The 22010-nt window shown below is 39.5% G+C and overlaps 1 protein-coding gene across 3 annotated transcripts in view; it reads right to left on the bottom strand.

Moving 5' to 3' along the window:
• ARHGAP28 (Rho GTPase activating protein 28) overlaps positions 1–22010 on the bottom strand; it is a 198080-nt gene that overhangs the window by 9198 nt on the left and 166872 nt on the right. For all 3 annotated transcript variants that reach the window (XM_028838212.2, XM_077974761.1, XM_015121571.3), the window contains 5 exons: positions 18607–18689; positions 15730–15927; positions 15270–15383; positions 10893–10949; positions 9167–9291 (listed from right to left, as the gene is read on the bottom strand). In XM_028838212.2, coding sequence (XP_028694045.2) covers positions 9167–9291; positions 10893–10949; positions 15270–15383; positions 15730–15927; positions 18607–18689 — 577 coding nt within the window. The remainder of the gene's footprint in view (positions 1–9166; positions 9292–10892; positions 10950–15269; positions 15384–15729; positions 15928–18606; positions 18690–22010) is intronic.

Below are 22010 nucleotides of genomic sequence, written 5' to 3'. Positions count from 1 at the left end.
GAGGTTTAGATCGAGGTTTATTTATTTTTTGCCTATGGACGTCCATTGCTTCAACACCATTTACTGAAAAGGCTTCCTCCATCGAATTGCTTTTGTACTTTTCTCAAAATCAGTTGCTGGAATAGCCAAATTCATAGAGACAGAAAGGAGAAGAATGGTTGCCAGTGGCTAAAGGCAGGGTGAATGGGGATAGAGTCTCCGTGTGGGATGATAAAAAAGATTTTGGGTATGAATGATGGTGATGGTTGCACAACAATGTGAATGTACTTAGTGCCGCTGAACTGTCCCTTTGAAATGGTTAAAACAGACTTTTATGTTACGTATAGTTTACAATAAAAATCTTTTAAAAATCAGATGGGCCTATTTGTGTAGGTCAGTTTCTGGGTTCTCTATTCTATTCCATTGATCTAAGTGTCTATCCCTCCACCGGCACCATACTATCTTGATTACTCTACCTTTTATATAATCAGCCTTAATATCTAGTAAAGTGATTCCTCCTACTTTGTTCTTCTTTTTCAGTATCATTTTATTCTAGCACCTGCGCTTTTCCATATATATTTTTAGAATAAGCTTGTGCATGTTTACAAAGTAACTTGCTGGAATTTTGACAGGAATTGCATTAAACCCATAGATCAATTTGGGGAGAACTGATAACTTTACCGTGTTATCTTCCAATCCATGAAAATGGTATGTCTCTCCATTTCTTTAGGTCTTCTTTAATTTCTTTCACCAGCATTTTGTAATTTTCAACGTATAGATCTTGTGAAGGTTTACTTAAGTTCATGCTTAAGTATTTATTTTTAGAGTGACTGTAAAGGGTATTGTGTTTTTACTTTTGGTTTTAAATTCGGTTTCCACATTTAAAATGTATTCCAATATTCCAGTGTGACTGATTTTTGTGTGTTAATCTTGTATCCTGTGATCTTACTGAACTGACTTATTAGTTCTAGGTCTTTTTAAGTTTTTATTTTATGAAATTTTTAATGTAGATATTCAGGTCATCTGCAAATAGAGACCATTTTATTTCTTCCTTTATAACCTGTGTGCCTTTTCTTTTCTTTGCCTTACTGCAGTGACTTAATATTCCAGAAGTATGTTGAAAGAGATTGAAGAAAGTGGGCATCCTTATTCTTGCTCTTAGAGGGAAAGTATTCAATCTTTCATTGTTAAGTATGATGTTAGCTGTAGGTTTTGTAGATCATCTTTATCAGGTTGAGTAAGTTCTCCTCTTTTTCTAGTTTTCTGAGAGTTTTTATCATGACTCGGTGCTGGATTTTGTCAAAGGCTTTTTTTCTGTATCAATTGAGATGACTGTATGGTTTTTCTCCTATTGATATGACTAATCACATTGATTGATTTTTTAATGGTAAATCAACCTTGCATGCCTGAAAAAAATCCGTTGGTTTACGGTATATAATTCTTTTAATAAATGCTAGGTTAGATTTGTTATTTTGCTGATAATTTTTAAAATCTAAATTTATGAGATATTGGTCTCTAGGGCTTTTGTTTGTTTTTTTTAATATAATTTTTATTTTTTGGTATTAGGGTATTAATACAAGCTTCATAAAATGAGTTAAGGAGTATTCCTCCCTCTTCTATTTTCTAGAAAAGATTGTTCTAGATTACTCTTAATTCTTTAAACATTTGCTAGTTTTCTCCAGCAAAACCATCTGGGCTTCCAGAGATTTTAAAAACTTTAAAATTATAGATTCAATTTCTTTAATGGCTATAGCACTATTCAGCTAGTCAATTTCATTTGGGTTGTATTTTGGTAATTAGTGTTTTTCGAGGAATTGGTACATTCTAAGTTTTGAATTTATGAGCTGTGAAGTTGTTACAGGAATCCTTTTTATCCCTTCAATGGAAGTACTGTACAGTGATACTCCATTTGACTTTAGATATCCTTGATGTTTGTCATCTCTTTATCTTTGTTAGTCTTTCTAGGAGTTTATCAATTTTATTGCTTTTTTAAAAAAGCAACTTTTTGTTTCACTGATCTTTATCATTTTCCTGTTTTTAATTTCACTTATTTCTGCTTATCTTTATTAATTTCTTCCTTCAGGTTGTTTTAGGTATATTTTGCTCTTATTTTTGTAGTTTTTAGAGGTAGGAACTTGGACAGTGGATTTGAGATCTTTCATTTCTATCATAAGCATTTACTGCTATAAATTTTTCTCTCAGCACAGCTTTAGTTGCATCCCACATAATTTTATTTTTAAAATTTTATTTATGTATTCATTTTTGAGACGGAGTCTCACTCTGTCACCCAGGCTGGAGTGCAGTGGTGGGGTTTCGGCTCACTGCAAACTCTGCCTCCCGGGTTCAAGTGATTCTCCTGCCTCAGACACCTGAGTAGCTGAGATGACAGTTGACTGCCACCATGCCTGGCTCATTTTTGTATTTTTAGTAGAGACGGCATTTCACTGTTGGCCAGGCTGATCTCGAACTCCTGACCTCGTGATCCACCCACCTCAGCCTCCCAAAGTGCTGGAATTACAGGCATGAGTCATCGTGCTCAGCCTATCTTTCTGGATTCTATCTTGTTTTATTTATAGAATTTTTTAGTATATTGCTTTGTATGGCTTTGTGGTTTCTCTGGATATTACAGAACATGTGTAACTTATTGCAGTTTACTGATATTGATGTTATTACTAATAAATGATATGTACTTTTATTAGTTTTTATCCTCACACTTAAAAATTAATGATATTTATTCCTTTAAAAGTTTTTATATTTCTATCATGGTAAAATACATATAACAAAACATATTATATTAGCAATTTTTAAGTGTATAGTTCAGTGGTATTAAATACATTCATAATGTTGAACAACCATAACCAGCATCTGTTTTCAGAACTCGTTTTATCTGTAAAACTGAAACCGTATGCCTATTAAACAATAATTCCCCATTTCCCCTCTCTCTTAGGCCCTAGCAACCACCATTCTATTCTGTCTCTATGATTCTGACCATAACTAAGTGGAGTCATATAGTGTTTATCCTCTTGTGACTGGCTTATTTCATCAGCATAACGTTCTTGAAGTTCATCCATGTTGTAGCATATGTCAGAATTTCTTTCCTTTTTATGGCTGAATCGTATTTCCTTATATGTATATACATATTTGGCTTATCCGTTCATCTGTTGATGAATACTTAGGATGCTTCCATGTTTTAACTATTGTGAACAATGCTGTGAACATCAGAGTAAAATGTCTCCATGAGGCCCTGCTTTTAATTTTTTGGCCATGTACCCACAGGTGGAATTGCTGCATCATATGGTAATTCTATTTGTAACATTTTGAGGAATCACCATACTGTTTTCTACAGTGGCTGTAGCATTTTTTACACCCCCACTTCCCACCAGTGGTGCACAAGATTTCTGATTTCTTCTCATCCTCACCAGCAATTGTTTTTTTCTTCTTTTTTTTTTTAAGGTAGTAGCTATTCAAATGAGTGTGATAGTTCTATTTATTCTCAGTTCTTTGAATTCAAAATCACGTAAGTTAAAGGAGGACCACTGATGCATGCATAGATTTCATTTTTAAAATGGAAAGATAATCCTGATATTCTGGCATAACTAAATTTTACCTATTTTACTCTGAAATTATTTTACCATTGAAAAGTGGTAGTTTTAAAAAAACTGGTAAGATCCTGGAAACAATTTTAAAATAAATATTTAATTTTAGAACTCTTTTAGATTTACAGAAAAACTATGAAGATGGTATAGGCAGATCCCATATGCCCCACACTGCTCCCCCCGTTATAAACATCTAATATTAATGTAGTACATTTGTTACAATTAATGAACCAATATTGATACATTATTATTAACTAAAGTCCATACTTTATTCAGATTACCTTCATTTTAACCTAATACTCATTTTCAGTTCAAGGATCCTATCCAGAATTTCACATTACATTTAATAATTGTAGTGGGCTGAACAGTGTCCCCCAAAATTCATGCCCGCCCTGAAGTTCATAATTTGACCTTATTTGGAAATAGGGCATTTAGAGATGTAATTAGTTAAAGATCGTGAGACTAAATCATCCTGGATTTAGGTGGCACCTAAAATGAGTAAAGATGATGTGAAGATGGGAGAAGAGATTGAAATGATGTGTAAGCCATGGAATGCCAAGATTGCTGTCAACCACCAAAAGTTACGAGGGAGGCATGGCAGAGTTTCTCCCGCTGAGCTTTTAGAAGGAATCTACCTGACATCTTTATTTCAGACTTCTGGACTCTTGAACTGTGAGAGAATACATTTCCACCTTTTAAGCTACCCAATTTGTGGTCATTTGTTATGGCAGCACTGGGAAATTAATATAGTAGTTGGGTCTCCTTAGACTGCTCTGATAATTTCTCACAGTTGCCTTTTTTTTGATGACCTGAACAGTTTCAAGGAGTACTGCTAGGGTATTTTACAGAATGTTCCTCAATTGGGATTTTTCTGAAGTTTTTCTCATGTTTAGATTGGAATTATGTGTTCTTGGAGGAAGACCACGGAGATAAAGGGCTGTTTGTATCGTATCAAGGGTGTACTTGGATATTATCAACATGACATCACTGCTAATATTAACCCGATCACCTAACTGAGGTCAGATTTCTTCGGTGTAAAGTTGCTTTTTCCCTTTTTACACACTAGTTTTTGGAAGGAAGTCACTCTGCATAGACCACATTTAGGGAGTGGGGGTGCACCACCATTTTAAAATGTAATTGTCTTAAGTGTGTCCTCTACATACAATGAGCAATATATCAGATGATATAATTTTTGCTTCTCTCACCAAATGTGATTTTAAAAATGCATGAGAAGTAGGATAGTTTATAGCCCTCTTTGTACCCACTCTGATGTTCTCCTTTCCTTTCTGATGTTCTAAGCCTTGTTATAATTTCCTTTCTGTTTAAAGAACTTTCTTCAGCCATCCTTTATGGGTCAATTTGTTAGCAACAAATCTTAGTTTTCCTTCATCTGAGAATGTCTTTATATCTCCCTCATTTCCAGAAGGACATTTTTGCTGAATATAGAATTCACAGTTGACAGGTCTCACTCTGTATTTCCTCTCCTTTTGGGATTCTGTATGACATGTAGCTCACTTGTTAGACTCCCATAGGTCCTTGAGGCTATGTTCATTTTTTTTCTGGTTTATTTCCTTTCTGTTGTTCATAATCGATAAACTATTGATATGTCCTCAAGTTTGCTAATTCTATCCTCTATTATCTTCACCCTACTACTGAACAAGTTTTTTCACCCATTCAGCAAGTTTTTTACTTCAGTTTTTGCATTTTTCAGTTCTGTAAATTTCCATTTGTTGTATTTTTAAATAACATCTATTTCTTTGCTGATATTTTCTACTTTTTCATTTGTTTCAGAATTCATAATTGCTTGTGGAAGTACTTTTTGTGACAGTTGCTATAACATTCTTGTCAGAAAATTCTAAAATTTGATTTAGTTTAGTGTTGACATTGTGGTTTCTTTTTTCTCATTCATGTTGTGGTTTTGTCTTAATGAGTGATTTTGGGTTGTATTGTGAACATTTTGGATATGACACGATGAGACTCTGGGGCTTATTTAATCTTCATTTTTTGGCATGTAGTCTTCCTGTTGAGGTTTAGCACAAGGTCTGGGTTGGCATGTATGTTCAGCTTCTTGCTGGGCCCCATTGAAAGCAGGACAGCAACTGGCTCTGCCTCATTGCCTCCAATTGGGAGTGTGAGATCAGCTCCCTGCTGGGCTCTGCTGCCACCAGGGTGGTGGAAAACAGAAGCTAACACTGCCTTGTTGCTGCAGGCTGAGGGTGAAGCTCAGCTCCTCACTGGGCCCCACTGACACCAGAAAAGAGGAGGGGAGGGAGCAGAGTGTCAACTGTTCCCACATCTTACCCCTTTCCACCAGGTGTCAGGTGGAGGCTCAGCTCCCCACTGGGGCTGACTGATACTAGTAAGGGCACCAGGGAAGCTCTGCTTTGGCCTGCCTTGTTCAGTTTTGCTCATATGGTCGAGGGAAGAGGCTCAGCTCCCTCAGGGCCTTACTGACACTTGTGCTAAATGGCCTGCCTTGCACTGCCTCACTGCTACTGTGTTTCATTGCTGCTGGGTTTCATTGCTGCTGGGTGAAGGGGAAAGCTTAGCTCACTGCAGGACCCTGCAGACACGACCCTGGCTTGGAATCAGACCACCCACCTGGTTGTGTTAGGTGGCACGTGGTGGATGGCAGATCCACTCCCTGCTTGGATCCACTGAAACCATGGGGCGGTGGCGCGTTTTTTCTGTTGGTGTTTGGCTGGAGTAGGGCAGATATTGCCAGAAACGATTTTCTGTGGTTAGGCCACCCCTTTACCTAACCCTTTGGCTAGGCTTTCCTTAGAGCTCTTTTTCATCTGTGCCTATTGTCAGTTGCAGGTTGGAAGTTTCCACAGTGTTCTGTCTGGGATGCATGGGAGGTGATAAGGAAACTCCCAGAACTCACCACCGTGTCATTTCTCAAGGCCTCGTCTTTCCACCTTTCAGAGTCTTTCTCTGCTTTTTGTTGTGTTACTGTCCAGGGTTTACTAGTTGTAAGGGAGAGTACCTGAAAGGAATGGGTCTTCTCCCTCCTGTTTTAACTTAAACACATGGGGGTCTGAGTAGGCAGTCAGAAATAAGCCTCTAGTGAAAGACGCAAAATCAGGGCCAGTTTACAACACTTAAACTGAAATAGGCCATAGTTCTAACAAGTAAAGAGAACGGATAGGGCACAATTTTTAAAAAATTATTATTTTAAAAGTTTTTTATTTCCATAGGTTTTTTGGGAACAGGTATTTGGTTACAAGAGTAAATTATGTAGTGGTAATTTCTGAGATTTTGGTGTGCGCATCTCCCAAGCAGTATACAATGAACCCAATTTGTAGTCTTTTATTCCTCACCCTCTTCCCCCTTTTCCCCCTGAGTCCCCAAAGTCCACTATGTCATTCTTATGCCTTACATCCTCATAGCTTAGCTCCCACTTACAAGCGAGAACATATGATGTTTGGTTTTCCATTCCTGAGTTACTAAGATTTTTCGAAGAGGTTGTTATAAAAGATTTGAGTCTATCAGGAGTCATTGGTTCTAATTTATTTTTATTAGAAACATTTTCTTTCTACAAAAGGTCTACTTGAGAGTACAAAGTCAGCTTTGTATTATCTGTAACTAGAAGTCTACTGGATACCCAAATCCCTTGAATGGTATTTCAAGCCTCTATATGACTGCCTACGTGGAGGTGTCCAGGCCAATAGCAAAGAGGAATACATGTTTGGGGCTCCTGTTGACCTCTGTCTACTCTTCTTTTTTTTAACCCATTTCCCATTTAGGAAGGAAAGTGCAGCTTGCTCTCAGTGCAGTATTGTTGGGGCAAGTGGGAAACGGGTTAACGTGTGTGTATATATTATACGTAAAATGCACAAGTCAGAAGTACACAACTTGATGAATTTTCACAAAGTGAACACATCATATAATCTAATACCAAAAGAAAAAAAAAACTTCCAAGGCCATCAGCATGCCTTTCTGGTCGCTATGCCTTCCTCCACCCCCTACCTTCCACTACCCCCTTTAGTGGTAATTTCTGAGATTTTGGTGCACCCATCTCCCGAGTTTTTCTCCTGATGGTAGAAAATCCTGACCTCACACCATAGATGACTTTTACTGGCTACTTGTTTTTCTTTTAATTTAAATTTTATTGAGATAATTGTAGATTCACATGTGGTTGTAAGACATAATACAGAGAGATTCTTTGTATTCTGCCATTTTCCCCAATGGTAGCAATTCACACAACTACAGCATAATGTCACAATCAGGATACTGATATTAATACAATCTACCTATCTTATTCAGATTTCCCCGTTTTACTTGTACTCATTTGTGTGTGTGTGTGTGTGTATTAATTGCAATAGGATTTTATAGAGGGTCAGTTATCTAACATCACCACAGTCAAGATCCCAACACCACAAGTTCCAACACCATAAGGGTCCTTCATGTTGGCCTTTAGTGACCAAAACCATCTCCCTTCCAAATCAACCCTCCCAACCTCTGGCAACTAATCTATCCTCCAACAATAAAATTTAATTTCAAAAATGTTACACAAATGGAATTGTGCAATATGTTAACTTTTTCAATTGGCTTTTTGCTCAAAAAGGCTACTTGTTTTCAACATGACTGGAATGCTTTCATTTTAAGGCCCATCCATCAGTCTTACTAGAGACAGCAAATCATACATGCTCTACAATGGATAAACGAGTGCTTCTCATCCTTTATAAACCAGAAGACAAATGTTTATTCTTTAGTAAGCATGTCCAGACAAAAATTATCATGATCTGTGCCCCTTCAAGGTGACCATGGCAGATTTGCAAAAAGAATTTTTGTAAGTATCATCCTGATTCTAAGAATTATTAGTAGTATGTTTTAAGGAAAGTAACAGCTATGGTATCCACTTAACTACATAATCTCTATCTGATACAGGCATGTTAAAGCCAATGCAAGCCTAGGAAAATGTTATTCTTGAAGGACTATCAAGATATCCACAAAACTAACTTGCTATATTTTCATTCAAATAAAAGGTAAAACTCGGGCAGGCGCAGTGGCTCATGCCTCTAATCCCAGCACTTTGGGAGGCCAAGGTGGGCGGATCACCTGAGGTCAGGAGTTTGAGACTAGGCTGGCCAATATGGTGAGACTCCATCTCTACTAATAAAGTACAAAAATATTAGCCAGGCATGTGGTGCGTGCCTGTAATCCCAGCTACTTGGGAGGCTGAGGGAGGAGAATCACTTGAACCCAGGAGGTGCAGGTTGCAGTGAGCCAAGATTGTGCAACTGCACTCTAGCCTGGGCAAAAAGAGCAAAACTCCATCTCAATAAATAAATAAATAAAATAAAATAAAATAAAAGGTAAAACTCACTGAATAAATGAAGCTACCAAGATAGACAATACCTATTAAGAATCCCATTTCTAGAAATTCCTTTGAAAAACAACTTTTGTTGTTAGCAATCATATATCTAACTTCATTCATTCTCTTTTCATTCTAGTAATCCACTGGTAAACTCCCTAAAGTAACAGGTTCTATTTTACAAAAGGTCAAATTTGTAAATGCCTAGAAAGTTATTCGTCTGGTAAATGTTTTCCTTCTTGTGCAGAGACCTTCATTCACATTGACTTACCTGTTTTCATATTGAAATTTTGCCAATATGTCTTTGGCTTTGGTTTGATTGTTGAGTTGAATGGCCATGGACACCTTGGAGAGAAGTGGAGCATGGACCCGTATGACTCCTTCCGGCACGTCAGACTGCCAAGGAGGAGAAATTCAGTACATTCTGTCAAACTAGGGTGAATATCAGCTCAATGATGCACTTAAGAGCTATGAAAATCAGTGCTACTCTGAATTGGGAAAACACGTCACTATGATCAACATTAACCAGAATGGAACACTACTTTCTTTCTCGGCTGGAGGCTCACTCATGACTAAGCTTAACCTGGGATTTTACTTTCAGTGCACATGGGCAGGTCTTGCTATAATGACATAAAATCATGAGGGGGAAAAACTGGGTTATGACAAAGATCAAATGTTTCTATTCATGCATTTCTTGGACAAACTCCTAACTGACCCTGCTTTAAGCAGAATTCTGTACTTCAATATATTTTAAGAAGACCAAACTTTTGAAAATGTTAAGAGTCAATTAGAAAATATGGCTTCTCCAATACCCTCTTTCTTTAGTTAGCAGCCATGAGTGGCTGGCCCGAATTCAATTCCACAGGGGCACTTGAAACGGGACCCCTCAAAGTGCACTGAAAACACTGCAGAGCAGGGTAAGTGGCTGTGGGAAAGATGGTGTCTCTTAATTGTTTTAAATCTGTACCTTCTCAAAGGATAGTGCTGTTGATGTAGATGATTTATATAAATGGACTCCTTAGAGTCACATTCTATCAATATTCTATTGATACCCTAGAAAAAATATGTTATGGGCTGAACTGTGTCTCCCCAAAAGACAAATTGAAGCCCTAACCCCTCAGTACCTCGAAACGTGACCTTATTTGGAAATACGTCATTGCAGATGTAATTAGTTAAGATGAGGCCATTACATAAGAGGTCTAAACTGCAGTAAGGTGTGCCCTTAACCCAAGTGACTTGCATCCTTATAAGAAGAGACACAAGAAAGAATGCCATGTGAAGATGGAGGCTGAGACCAGCTGAGGAATGCCGAGGATTACTGGCATCGCCAAAAGCTAAAGAGGGGCAAGAAGCAGGTGCTTCTCTCACAGGCTTCAGAAGGCGCCAAGCTTGCTGACACCCTGATTTTGGACTTTCAGCCTCAAGAACTGTGAAAGAATCATAAATGTCTATTGTTTTATGCCACCTCATTTGTGGTACCTTGTTAGGGCAGCCCTAAGGAACTAACACACAATATTTTAGAACAGAGTCAGTTCTTACAGTATTCTCCTAACATTACCAGCAAGAACCATGAGAGCAGGAGTTCAGGAAAAGATACTGAGGGATTTGCATCTGGATGGGGGCCAAGTCCCAGGCTCACTGCAGCCAAGACTGTACTCCTAAAGTACGCCTTTAATTGTCTATGTCCTATTTCATCAGCTCTGCAGACGCCTCTCCCTATACAATAGATTGCACACTCTGACACTACTGACCGATGATCGTAATAATCTCGTTCCTTCTATAACTTTCCACAACATTGTAGCTGTGTATAGGAGGCCCAGGCACACATTCTGAATCATCAGCCAGTCAGGTCCCTCTACCATTCCTTTATGTGCCACATTGAAAATGTCAAGTTTGAAGGATAGTTCATGACAAACATTATACATAAATGTGGTGGATGTTGCCAGAGAAGACTATATAGGGAGTTAATGGAAGGGAAAGGAAATTATTTTTCTTACCATTCTTCTTGCCGAGGGTGATTTTTGTAGTACCTTTGAAGTCTTGGGGCTTGCAGTCTAAAGGAAACACAGTCTTTAGGAGTAATGTTGGAGTAATGTTGAGAAAACAAGCATATGTTGCTTTTGGAAGTGTAAACTGGTACAATCTTTATGGAGAACATTTTGGCAATATTTATAAAATTATAAAATGTATATGCACTTTAATCCAACAGCTCCACATCTATGCATTTATCCTATAAATATACTTCATTTGTGAACAATGATGTATATAGATGTTTGTTCTCTGACTCATGGATTGTAACAGCAAAAGATTAGACACAAACTGTTCACCAATATGAGACTGCTGAAATAACTTACTGTGTGTCTATGGAATAGCATGCAAAAGAAGCAGAGAAGCAAAGGTACCGGCTTTGTGGACTGATATAAAATAATCCCCCATGATTTGTTAAGTCAGTAAAGCAGGACTCAGGACAGTGTTTCCTGTATGCTACATTCATGTTAAAAGGGAAAGAACATACATTGATATTTGCTGGTAAGCGGATAGAGCATCTCATAAGGTTTACATACCCGCATGTTCCTGTACACACACCCTGCCGTGGTGATACTATTTGTCTCCAGGAGGGGAAGTTGGAGGTGGCTGATTTTTATTCCATGGTCTTTCCTGACTTCTAAATTTGTAACTTGTTAATGAACTGTCTATTCCAATCAAAATTAAGAATTAAAAACACAATATAGCGGCTGGGCGCGGTGGCTCACGCCTATAATCCGAGCACTTTGGGAAGCCGAGGTGGGGAGATCATGAGATCAGGAGATCTAGACCATCCTGGCTAACATGGTGAAACCCCGTCTCTACTAAAAATACAAAAAAATTAGCCGAGGGTGGTGGCACATGCCTGTAGTCCCAACTACTCGGGAGGCTGAGGCAGAAGAATCGCTTGAACCCAGGATGTGGATGTTGCAGTGAGCCGAGATCGCGCCACTGCACTCCAGCCTGGGCGGCAGAGCAAGACTCCATCTCAAAAAAAACAGACAAAAACAAAAATAAAAACAGAAAAACCAAAAAGCAGTATAGTACAACAGTATGAAAGAAAAACTATTTCTTTAAGTGTTTGCTTCTATGGTATTTATAACCTTTACATTCTATCTTGGTTCTATTTACAATAAAACATTAAAGTGACATGGATATAGCAATGTACAGTTCACATACATTGTGTGAACTGTGTGAACATGTGACGGACATGTGAGTCCGTCCTAATGACAGCTTTGTGAAACAGATCATTATCTGCCCTCCCTCCCAATTTATGAAATAAGAACATTGAGGCTCAAAGAAAGAATGTAGTTTGTCCAGGCTCATATGGGTAGTGACTGACAAGGCCTGACCTGACCTCTGTTCCACACATTTAATTATACTATTATGGTTTTCCAGAGTGAAAACGGCTGCCCCTCCATCGAAGCAATGGATGAACTGGCAAAATCTATCAGTATTGACTCTTTTAGAACTCTGGACACAAATCCAAAGGCTTCAACTAGGGGAGTGCTTAAGTAAGAGAAAGAGCCGTGTGTCATTTTTACTTATGCTTTTCCACCCCTGCTCTCCAATTCAGTGATAGCCTTGAAAATAACGGCCTGCATTTCTGGCATGGGTACTGCAGGGAGCAGAATGAACCTCGCTCAAGAATTCTAATGATTTGCTCTCATCTGTCTGGTGGCTCCCTCAAAGACTGGCTCAAAAGGCTTGCCTTTACCTTGCCTAACTTGGAACTTGATGGGTGCTAAAGGGGTGTAATGTCAAAAACGTTTACAGACAAGTGTTTTTTGTCACAGTTGCCTGATGCAGTGGATCAGAATTGAGGAAAACAAGAGATAACTAAAAAGCTTGGGAGGCAAGGCTGGAGATTGAGATGCTTTGGAAAATAAAGGTTGTAAAAAGCCTTAAAATATTCCTGAGAATATAAAGGCCACATGACTGAGAAGGAGCTGGAAACATAAACTTCTGGCTGATCCTCAGGTTCTGTGCAAGCAGGAAGCGAGGGCTCAGGCAGAGTTAGAAACTGCTTTGCTGACTGCTAAAGGTGTGCCCCAGCACACACACTGCTCATCTGCAAAGACTGGGAGGTTTTTTAGTTCCAGGCATTTAAGAGAATCTCTGTCTGATCATTAGTTATCATTAAACTAATGGAACATAGACTTCCATAGCCACACAAAACAAAGCATACAGACTTTACAAAATCAGTTCACGAGAAAAGTCATGAAGCAAACAAACAATAGGTATAAGAGCAGAAGCAACAAACCCTGAGGAGGGAGAAGAATCTGATTTCCAAAGTTGCCACATTATAATACTCAAAATGTCCAGTCTTTAACAAACAGCTGTTAGGTAAAAAAGTCAAGGAAATATTGCTCCTATACAAGGAGAAAAAGCAACAGTTTCTGAAGAAACTGTCTAAGGAAGTCCAGACATTGGACTTACTAGAAAAAGTCTTCAGGCTGGGTGTGGTGGTTCACGCCTGCAATCCCAGCACTTTGAGAGGCCGAGGCGGGCAGATCACCTGAGGTCAGGAGTTCAAAACCAGCCTGGCCAATATGGTGAAACCCTATCTCTACTAAAAATATAACAAAAATTAGCCAGGCATGATGGCAGGCACCTATAATCCTAGCTACTTGGGAGACTGAGGCAGGAGAATCACTTGAACCTGGCAAGCAGAGCTTGCAGTGAGCTGAGATGGTTGCAGAACATTGTGAATATACTAAAACACACTGAATTGGTACAATTTCAAATGCTTAACATAGTGAATTTTATATTATGTGATTTTTTTTCTCAATTAAAACAAATTTTAAAAAATTTCATTTCTAAATAAAAGTATTGGTTTTACTTGATATGAAGTCACTTTGCCTATCATGAGTCAGAGAATACACTCTTTCATCACGATTATGATAAATCAACGACACTCCCTCCCACCTTGCTGCCTTGGTATTTACTGTCCTTTTCCCTGGACTTTCTCCTTTTGCAGTGGTATCCATCCTTCAAGATACAACTCCAACCAGGCACAGTGGCTCACATCTATAATCCCAGCACTTTGGGAGGCCAAAGTGGGAGGGTCGCTTGAGGCCACGAGTTCAAGACCAGCCTGGGCAATATAAAATTTTTTTTATAGAGACAGCTGTCTCTATAAAAATTGTTTTAAAGGTAGCCAGGTGTGGTGGTATGCATCTATAGTCCTAGCTACTGCAGAGGCTGAGGCAGGAGCATCACTTGAGCCCAGGAGTTCGAGGTTGCAGTGAGCCATGATCATGCCACTGCACTCCAGCCTGGGTGACAGAGCAAGACTCCAACTCTATAAAAAGAAGTGTAGCTCCAGGCAGGGCACAGTGGCTCATGTCTGTAATCTCAGCACTTCGAGAGGCTGAGGCGGGTGGATCACCTGAGGTCAGAAGTTTGAGATCAGCCTGGCCAACGTGATGAAACCCCTACTCTACTAAAAATACCCCATCTCTACTGAAAATAAAAATATTAGGTGGGCAGGGTGGCGCATGCCTGTAGTCCCAGCTACTCAGGAGGCTGAGGCAGGAGAATCAATTGAACTCGGGAGGCGGAGGAGCAAGACTCTGTCTCAAAAACAATGCAGCTCCAATGTTGCATCCTCAATGAAGCCATCCACAGTCTCCCACGCTACAGCACATTTCCTTGTCCTCTGCATGGCCCTGGCACAGCGGGCCTGGTGCTTCCCTGCTGGGTCCCTGGGGCTCTTACATACATTTGTCTCCCACATTAGGTATAAATTCCTTTGAGGGCAAAGTAAATTTCAGGTATCTCCACATCCTCCTCAAGGTTGAATGCAGTATCTGGCACTTGTGATCACCCTCGAGTTAAATAAAAGCAGTAAAAATAATTCTTCTAAAACTTGTTTCCATTATGTGCCTCCACACAAATAACTGTGTTAAAACAAGACTCTGAATGAATTTACACAAAATAATTTAAGGATTAGCTATTCCTTTACTATCTGATCAATGAAGAAATCTCTTTTCCCAAGTATTAGACATTTGGATACTGGATTGCCCTTAAATCAAGTTGACAGGGACTAAAATGTTGACTTTCAGCTTTTGCGAGAACCGTTTTAGCCTTTCTGGTGGGATATCAAACAATCTTCCTGACTGAGATATTTCAAGGACTTTAACCAAAAGGCACATAACTCTCAACAAGATGCAAAGACCCCGATACTCTGTCATGGACCCACTTTCCACGATGTTTATAGTTACAACACTCCCTGATCCTTAAGAATATAAAACGCTTGGTTCTCAATGACAAGCTACTTTGCGCCTCCCTTGGAGGAGTACAAATCTAGGCAGCGGACAATCGCCGTGCCTCGTTCGCTGTCTTACCTCCCGCTCAAGGGTCCTCCTCCTGAGCAGCTTCCTGACACTCGGGAGCTGCTTCTTTAACAGCATCGTGGCTTCATTCATTCTTCTTACTTGAGTGATCAAAAAAGATGGAACCTGGAGAAGAAAAATAGCTTGGACTGGATGGAAAACACTTGAATTCAACCTCCCTAGCAGATTCTGTCTTCAGGCATGGCAACTCCTCCCAGTCACTCGGTATCCTGGAGCCAGAAATGGTGACATCGTCCTTATAAAGTTTAGAAAAAATTATGTGGATCCCTGTTTCAAAGGGAAACTGTGATAAAGAGTAGCCCTTCCGGAAGCTGTAAGGATGTCACAGCCACCTGGGGTTATCTTCTCATATTTCTTCCCTATGACCAAGGGAGTTGCCCAGTCACGGAGCCTTTACATTTCCTGAGGCCATGGACTTCCGAGGAGGACCTGTCATCACAATGTCACTCACCTTCCACAAAATTTTCTGGTACTTAAGCATTAGGCGGATGATGTGGGCCGCAGTGTTTGCTAACAGTAATTCTTCATAATCAGAGTGTTTGCTTCTACTGAAGAAAAGGTTTGGTGCCATCACTGTAGAAATGTTCCACAGACTCATTCGGTTTTTTGATTCATTGGCGATCACTTTACTGAAGAATGTCATGAGGGCCTAAGAAGAAACAGCATCGTGTCATACAATTGCACACCGTCAAAAGGTGCCCCTGATTGCTATCGTTCATTCTGTTCCCATTCACTCTGCTGCCAGAGAACTGTCAGAAGTACAGAATGGTTAAACGTACCATGTTTCCCCTCTAACTGGTTAAAAGCACCGAGAAGAAATGTGAGCAGTATATTCAAATGTCTGCTTCGTAAAAGTGGCCATTTTAATGGATTTTATTATATTGCAGTTTCTATAAATATGGTTTGCATTTTCTTTTCTTTTATCCTAAAAGAGTTTGACAAGTGTTAAAATTAAATATAAACCAGGAAGAGAAAACGCTGCAGTTCAATAAACACGAAAGGTAGTTTTGTTGTGAAGAAAAGTAATTCTGAAAAATACCCTTACCTTAAAGCATTGTTGTTGAAAACTATTTACCATTTCCTAGGGAGAGGAAAATCCACTTAAACAACAGGAGTGTCTCATTCCTCAGCCTGAATGTAAACTCAACTAAACAATTAAAAAAATGGACTTTTTGGGTGCTATTTTTCTATGCTTTTCAACTTGGAAATTGTCAGCTGGCCAAAAGCAAATGTTTGTGTGCAGGTATTTGAAGCAATAAAAAAAAAAAAAAAAGAATTGACAAAGCTTAATACAAGTTTGCTGTGCTACCGAAGTATAAATACTTATCAGAAACTTCTGAAGTTCACCAAGACAAATGAAATCCCCAAAAGAAGTGCTCTTTGGCTTTCCGAGTTTGAATTCCACTACACGGTATTCGCAATGAGAAAAACAGCACTGAAGAGTAATAATAGTCAGCATTCATTTGAGGGTTTGCTGTGAGCCAGGCGTTACCCTTAGTATTTTATATATATTCACGGATCATCATTCAAACCCTGTGAGGTAGGTACTATTATTATTTCACAGATGAAGAGACCCAGGGTGGAAAGGGGCTAAGCAGCTTTGCCCAGCATCAGTTAATTAAGTGGCAGAGCCAGGATCTGAACCAAAGGAACCAATTCTTCAGTTAGAGTTCTTGACCTCTAACTCACAACAGCCGCAATCTTAGCTCCAGTCACAATTTAGAATAAAAAATTGAGAGAGAGGGAGGGAGGGAGGGGGAGACAGAGAGAGAGCGAGCGCATGTGTGTAACATCCTCACCAGTCCTGTGATGTTCTGGGGGGACCTTTTGTTAGAAATGTATTAAATTATTTGATAAATGCTGCATCCTCAGTTGTATGAAAGGGTAGATGATGTTTTAACTCAGATATTTGACATCAGATGGATTGTTTTTGATAAAAGAACACTGTGTACACAAAGCCAAAAAACAAGCTAATAAATTTTCAGCTTTTGAAAAATTACTGAATTATATTAGAAAAGGTCATTTTTATGTCATAGCTGATCTCTGCCCTCGCCTCAAGGATATAATATGACTGACATACATTATAATTGACATAGATATTTTCGCTGTGTAGGAGGAAGGTCCTTAGAACACTGAAATGTGTGATAAGAGGCAGCACTAACAACCATCTTTGTTTTCAGCATTATGTTTACTGGCCTCAAAATTACCATCTCTTTTCAACTCATCCTTATCTCAATTTCATTTCAAAGATTCCAAATACCTGTTGTACTTAAAAAATAAATTTCCTATTGTATATAGAATGATTATCCAGAGAGCAAGAGAAACTTTGATTTTTACCAACATACAGCAAAGAATAAATGTGAAATAAAGGGAGAAAAATTGGGGATGAAACTATAGAATATGATTCTATCAAATGTTCTATTATATATTAGTGGAGAAATCACTTTTCTGCTTCATTTTCCTAATATGTAAAATGACCAAATTCTATCAGATGATCTCTAAAATTCTGAAATTCTAGAAGTATTTAAATTGAATTATTTTCACAAATTTAAAAACGTGAACATGTTGGAAATATAATTTAAACTAGTGATTTCCAATTCCTCCCCGAGGACGCTCATCAGAGTTTTCTTTCCACTTCTGTACATCAGACTAACATGAGTAGAGTAGCTGAGAACCAGCAATTCTAGAGTCTATTTTACAAGTTACATAATGGTCTTATTGACTTCTGACATTGTCCCATTTAAGCCTTCATCTTTGCCTCTTCTCCTACTCCTAACACCTTGCCCTGTGCCTGACACAGGATAGACAGCCAATATCTCTGGGATGAATAGAGTGAATGAAAGTTAAAGATATCACTCGGGTGTGGTGGCTCACACTTGTAATCCCAGCACTTTGGGAGGCTGAGGCAGGAGGATTACTTGAGCCCTGGAGTTGAGACCAGCCTGAGCAACATGGCGAAACCCTGTCTCTACAAAAAAAAGCCGGGTGTGGTGGCGCACGCCTGTAGTCCCAGCTACTTGGAAGGCTGGGATGAGAGAGTCACCTGGCCTTGGGAAGTCAATGCTGCAGTGAGTTGTGATCGTGCCACTGCACTCCAGCCTGGGTGACAAAGCGAAACTCTGTCTCTCAAAAAAAAAAGAAGATACCAAGATCTCCACTCTTTCTTGTCTTCCTGAGGAGAAGGGCAGTGGGAGCGCAGAAAGGCCGTGTGTTTGCAGCATGCTCAGGTGGCTCAGTGAGTTGCATCTCCACTTTCATTTTCCTATATGAGCCACATCCTCTGAGCAATAAGAGCCCCCTGACAAGCCGTGAGGTGGACACGACGTACCTCAGCTGTATCCCTGTTGGCATCAGGCAGCGCCATGATCATGAGGTGTAAGGCTTGAAACTGTACTTTGACGTGAGGCCCTCCTAACAAGAAAACAGAAATAGGCATACATTTTAAATAACCCTGATGCATCCCGACAGCATTTCTTGCTAGCATCTGGTGGCACAGGAGGGCTCCTGACAGCTTGTGGTGGTAAAGACTCAGGTTTTGTGCCCAGCAATGTAAATTTCTTCACTTGGACAGGCGCCTCTGTCCATCAAGTTCCTTTTCCCATCCCACCATGCCATTGTTGAGGCAGGTGGCCAACGAGATCCTCAGAATAATTCTGAAGTTGGATAGCACTTCCCTTTCAAAGTACTTTCACAGACCTTCCCTTCCTTTAATACTATAAATAGAAGTAAAGCTCAATATAAGAGGAAAAAAACCTTGCTTCCATATAATGAGGCAGAAAAGTGTAAGTATTAGGAACACAGATTTAGAACCAGGTTCCAATCCTGGTCTACTATTTAGTCGCTGTGTGACCTGGGGCAGGTTATTTAATCCCTGCCGTATCTACTTGATTATCTGTAAAATAGGAATAGTCATTGTACCTACCTCACAGGCTGTTATGAGGATTAAATGAGTTAATATAGGTAGAGTGCTTAAATCAGTACCTGTACATAGTTATCTTTCTACATGTTTGCTTTTTTTTTTTTTACGATCTATGACACTTATTCTAGATCTTTCATGGACGCTTAGGGAAGGTGACGACTGTAGTTGGATCTTTGGAGATTGTTGAGGATTTTCTTCCTCAATAATGACACAAGATGGCGCCAGAGGGTTGGCATTTATACTCTGGGATTCCATCCACAGCTGGATAATCCACGACCAGCTGTGCTGAAAATTTAGAATACACCAGAGAATCTAGGCTTTCCTTTGTCCCTCTGTATTCTCTTCAAAATGGTGTCTTGGTGGGGAGTTCCTGTAGGAAAGCATTATGTTCAGGAATCTCTGGGGAGTTCTCCAGTTGAAGGAAAATCTATCTGTTTCTATTCAGTGGCTGGAAGGCAGTCAGCTGCCGGTCAAGTTAACTGAGCTGTACAGCAGTGGAAACACTTGTGACAAGCTACTAGGTTACTGGAGCTGTGTGTGCTAGAGTTCAGGAGTAGATGACAAGTGTATACAACCAAGTCATATGGCGAGAGTGGGAGGATCATATTGTTGAAGAAAAATCCACGTGTGGATTTGTAGATACTTGTATCAAATTTATAATGACACAGGTCCAGGATGTTACTGAAAACAGCAAATACAGGTTGATGTGAGCTTGCCTGAATAATAGAAACTTTAAGAGCAAGTCTCAGTGCAAAGCATTTAGGGGCAGATAAGACATTATGTTAGTGCATAAACTGCAGTCTGAGAACGGTCTCTAATCTTCCAACGCAATTAAAAAAAAAAAAAAAACAACTCTGGGGGAAAAAACCAAGAGACGCAGATACAGGCTTGGGACCACTGTGTGTCCATTAATTTCAGAGAAATTATGAAGCTCTTTTAAGATTGAGTTTAATTTTGCAAATATTCCCTTTTCATTTTACTTAGGAAACACTGTTTTGTGGTTAATAGTTTTGTAGTTAATTCATTTAATACATCCCAGCCACGAGTATTCCCTTTCCTGAGGTCGTTATTTCCCCAGAAAGTTACTAAGCAAGTAATGAAAGCATCCGAGGCTTGATTGATGAACTACTAGTCCTTAATTTTACAGTCAAGGTTGGGGTCAAGTTTGAAAAGAGAAAGTAATATTAGTGGGAAAGGCTCTGTGTTCTCTGAGCTCCATCTGACGGTATTGAGAGGCACAGCTTAAACACACACACATGCACTTGTTCACAGTCCTCCCCTTCAGAAAATCTTGTTACAACTAGAGCTTACTTAGGTGGCAAAAAGGCCATTATTTCCTGCTGGTAGCAGGCCAGAACTCTGGGCTTCCTGCAGGGTTCGCTGGTATCAAATCAACCACCTGCAATATAGTATTTTTCACTTTCAAAGCTATACGAAGGAATGTGGACTCCTTTGTGAACCCTTTCAGGATATTTCTCAGAACCTCTCCCTTCAGTGAAATGTACTGGCTGCAGTCAGATAGGCAGCAATGATGATGCAGCATGCAGTAAACGCTACACAGAAGGTAATTTGTCTCTGAAAAGTACGTCACACAACATTTCTGAAAATTACAAAGTCATACAGATTAGGTCTTAAGTGAAGTATTTGGGTAAAAGCACAAAAACTATGAAGTATGTTTTGTAACTGACAGGGAATCATTTGGCATGGTTTGAACATAAGGATTGAATATTTTGGAAGATGAAAATTAATATATTCATATACCCTTCTTAAATATGATTCTCTGAACAGATCTGGAATTAGAGGTTTTGAATCCTCCTTACATAATTCAAAATACCAAAAAACAAAAACAAATGAGTGATCCAGAGATGGAAGACCCTAATTCTGGTATACACTTCACCCAAATCTCTGGCTGAGCCACAAACCATGTGTGTGGGGTAACACGGCAAAGGACTGAACAACTGAACGGAGAATCGAGCTCCTGCCCAAAAGACCACTGGCAATTTGAGTCCGGCCAAGCAAACTGCCTGCTTCAAAGAGCAACAATAGAAAAAGAAACCAAACAACATTCTTTGGAGAAATACTTCAGAATCCCTGGTCTCCAAACACTATATTCATAACGTTCGGAATAAGCTTTAAACTTACTTCACATACAAGGTAACAGGAAAGTGTAACCTACTCTTAGAGAAGACAGAGATCAACCCTGAGATATCCCAGGGGTTGGAACTAGCCAACAGGATTTTTTTTTTTTTTTTTTTTTTTTTTGAGACAAGAGTCTTGCTCTGTCACCCAGGCTGGAGTGCAGTGGTGCGATCTCGGCTCACTGCAAGCTCCACCTCCTGGGTTCACACCATTCTCCTGCCTCAGCCTCCCGAGTAGCTGGGACTACAGGCGCTCGCCACCATGCCCTGCTAATTTCTTATATTTTTAGTAGAGACGGGGTTTCACCGTGTTAGCCAGGATAGTCTCGATCTCCTGACCTTGTGATCCGCCCGCCTCGGCCTCCCAAAGTGCTGTGACTACAGGCGTGAGCCACTGCACCTGCTGCCAATTCTGAAGCAGCTATTGTACCTGTGCTCAATGCTGTGAAGGAAAATACGATTCTAATGCATGAAGAGATAGGTCACGTCAACAGAAAAACAGAAAGTATTTTAAAAGCACCAACTGAAAATTCTAGAACTGAAAAAATACAATATCTGAAATAAACATGAATGAAGGAAATTAGTAGCTCTTCTCTCTTAGCAAGTTTTTCTCATAAAATAAAAACAGTAAGCTTACAAAGAAAAGAGATACTAGTCACGGACAGCATGTGAATT

This window comes from Macaca mulatta, chromosome 18 (genome assembly GCF_049350105.2).
Source record: "Macaca mulatta isolate MMU2019108-1 chromosome 18, T2T-MMU8v2.0, whole genome shotgun sequence".
NCBI lineage: Eukaryota > Metazoa > Chordata > Mammalia > Primates > Cercopithecidae > Macaca > Macaca mulatta.
This window is presented reverse-complemented; position numbering and strand designations above follow the sequence as displayed.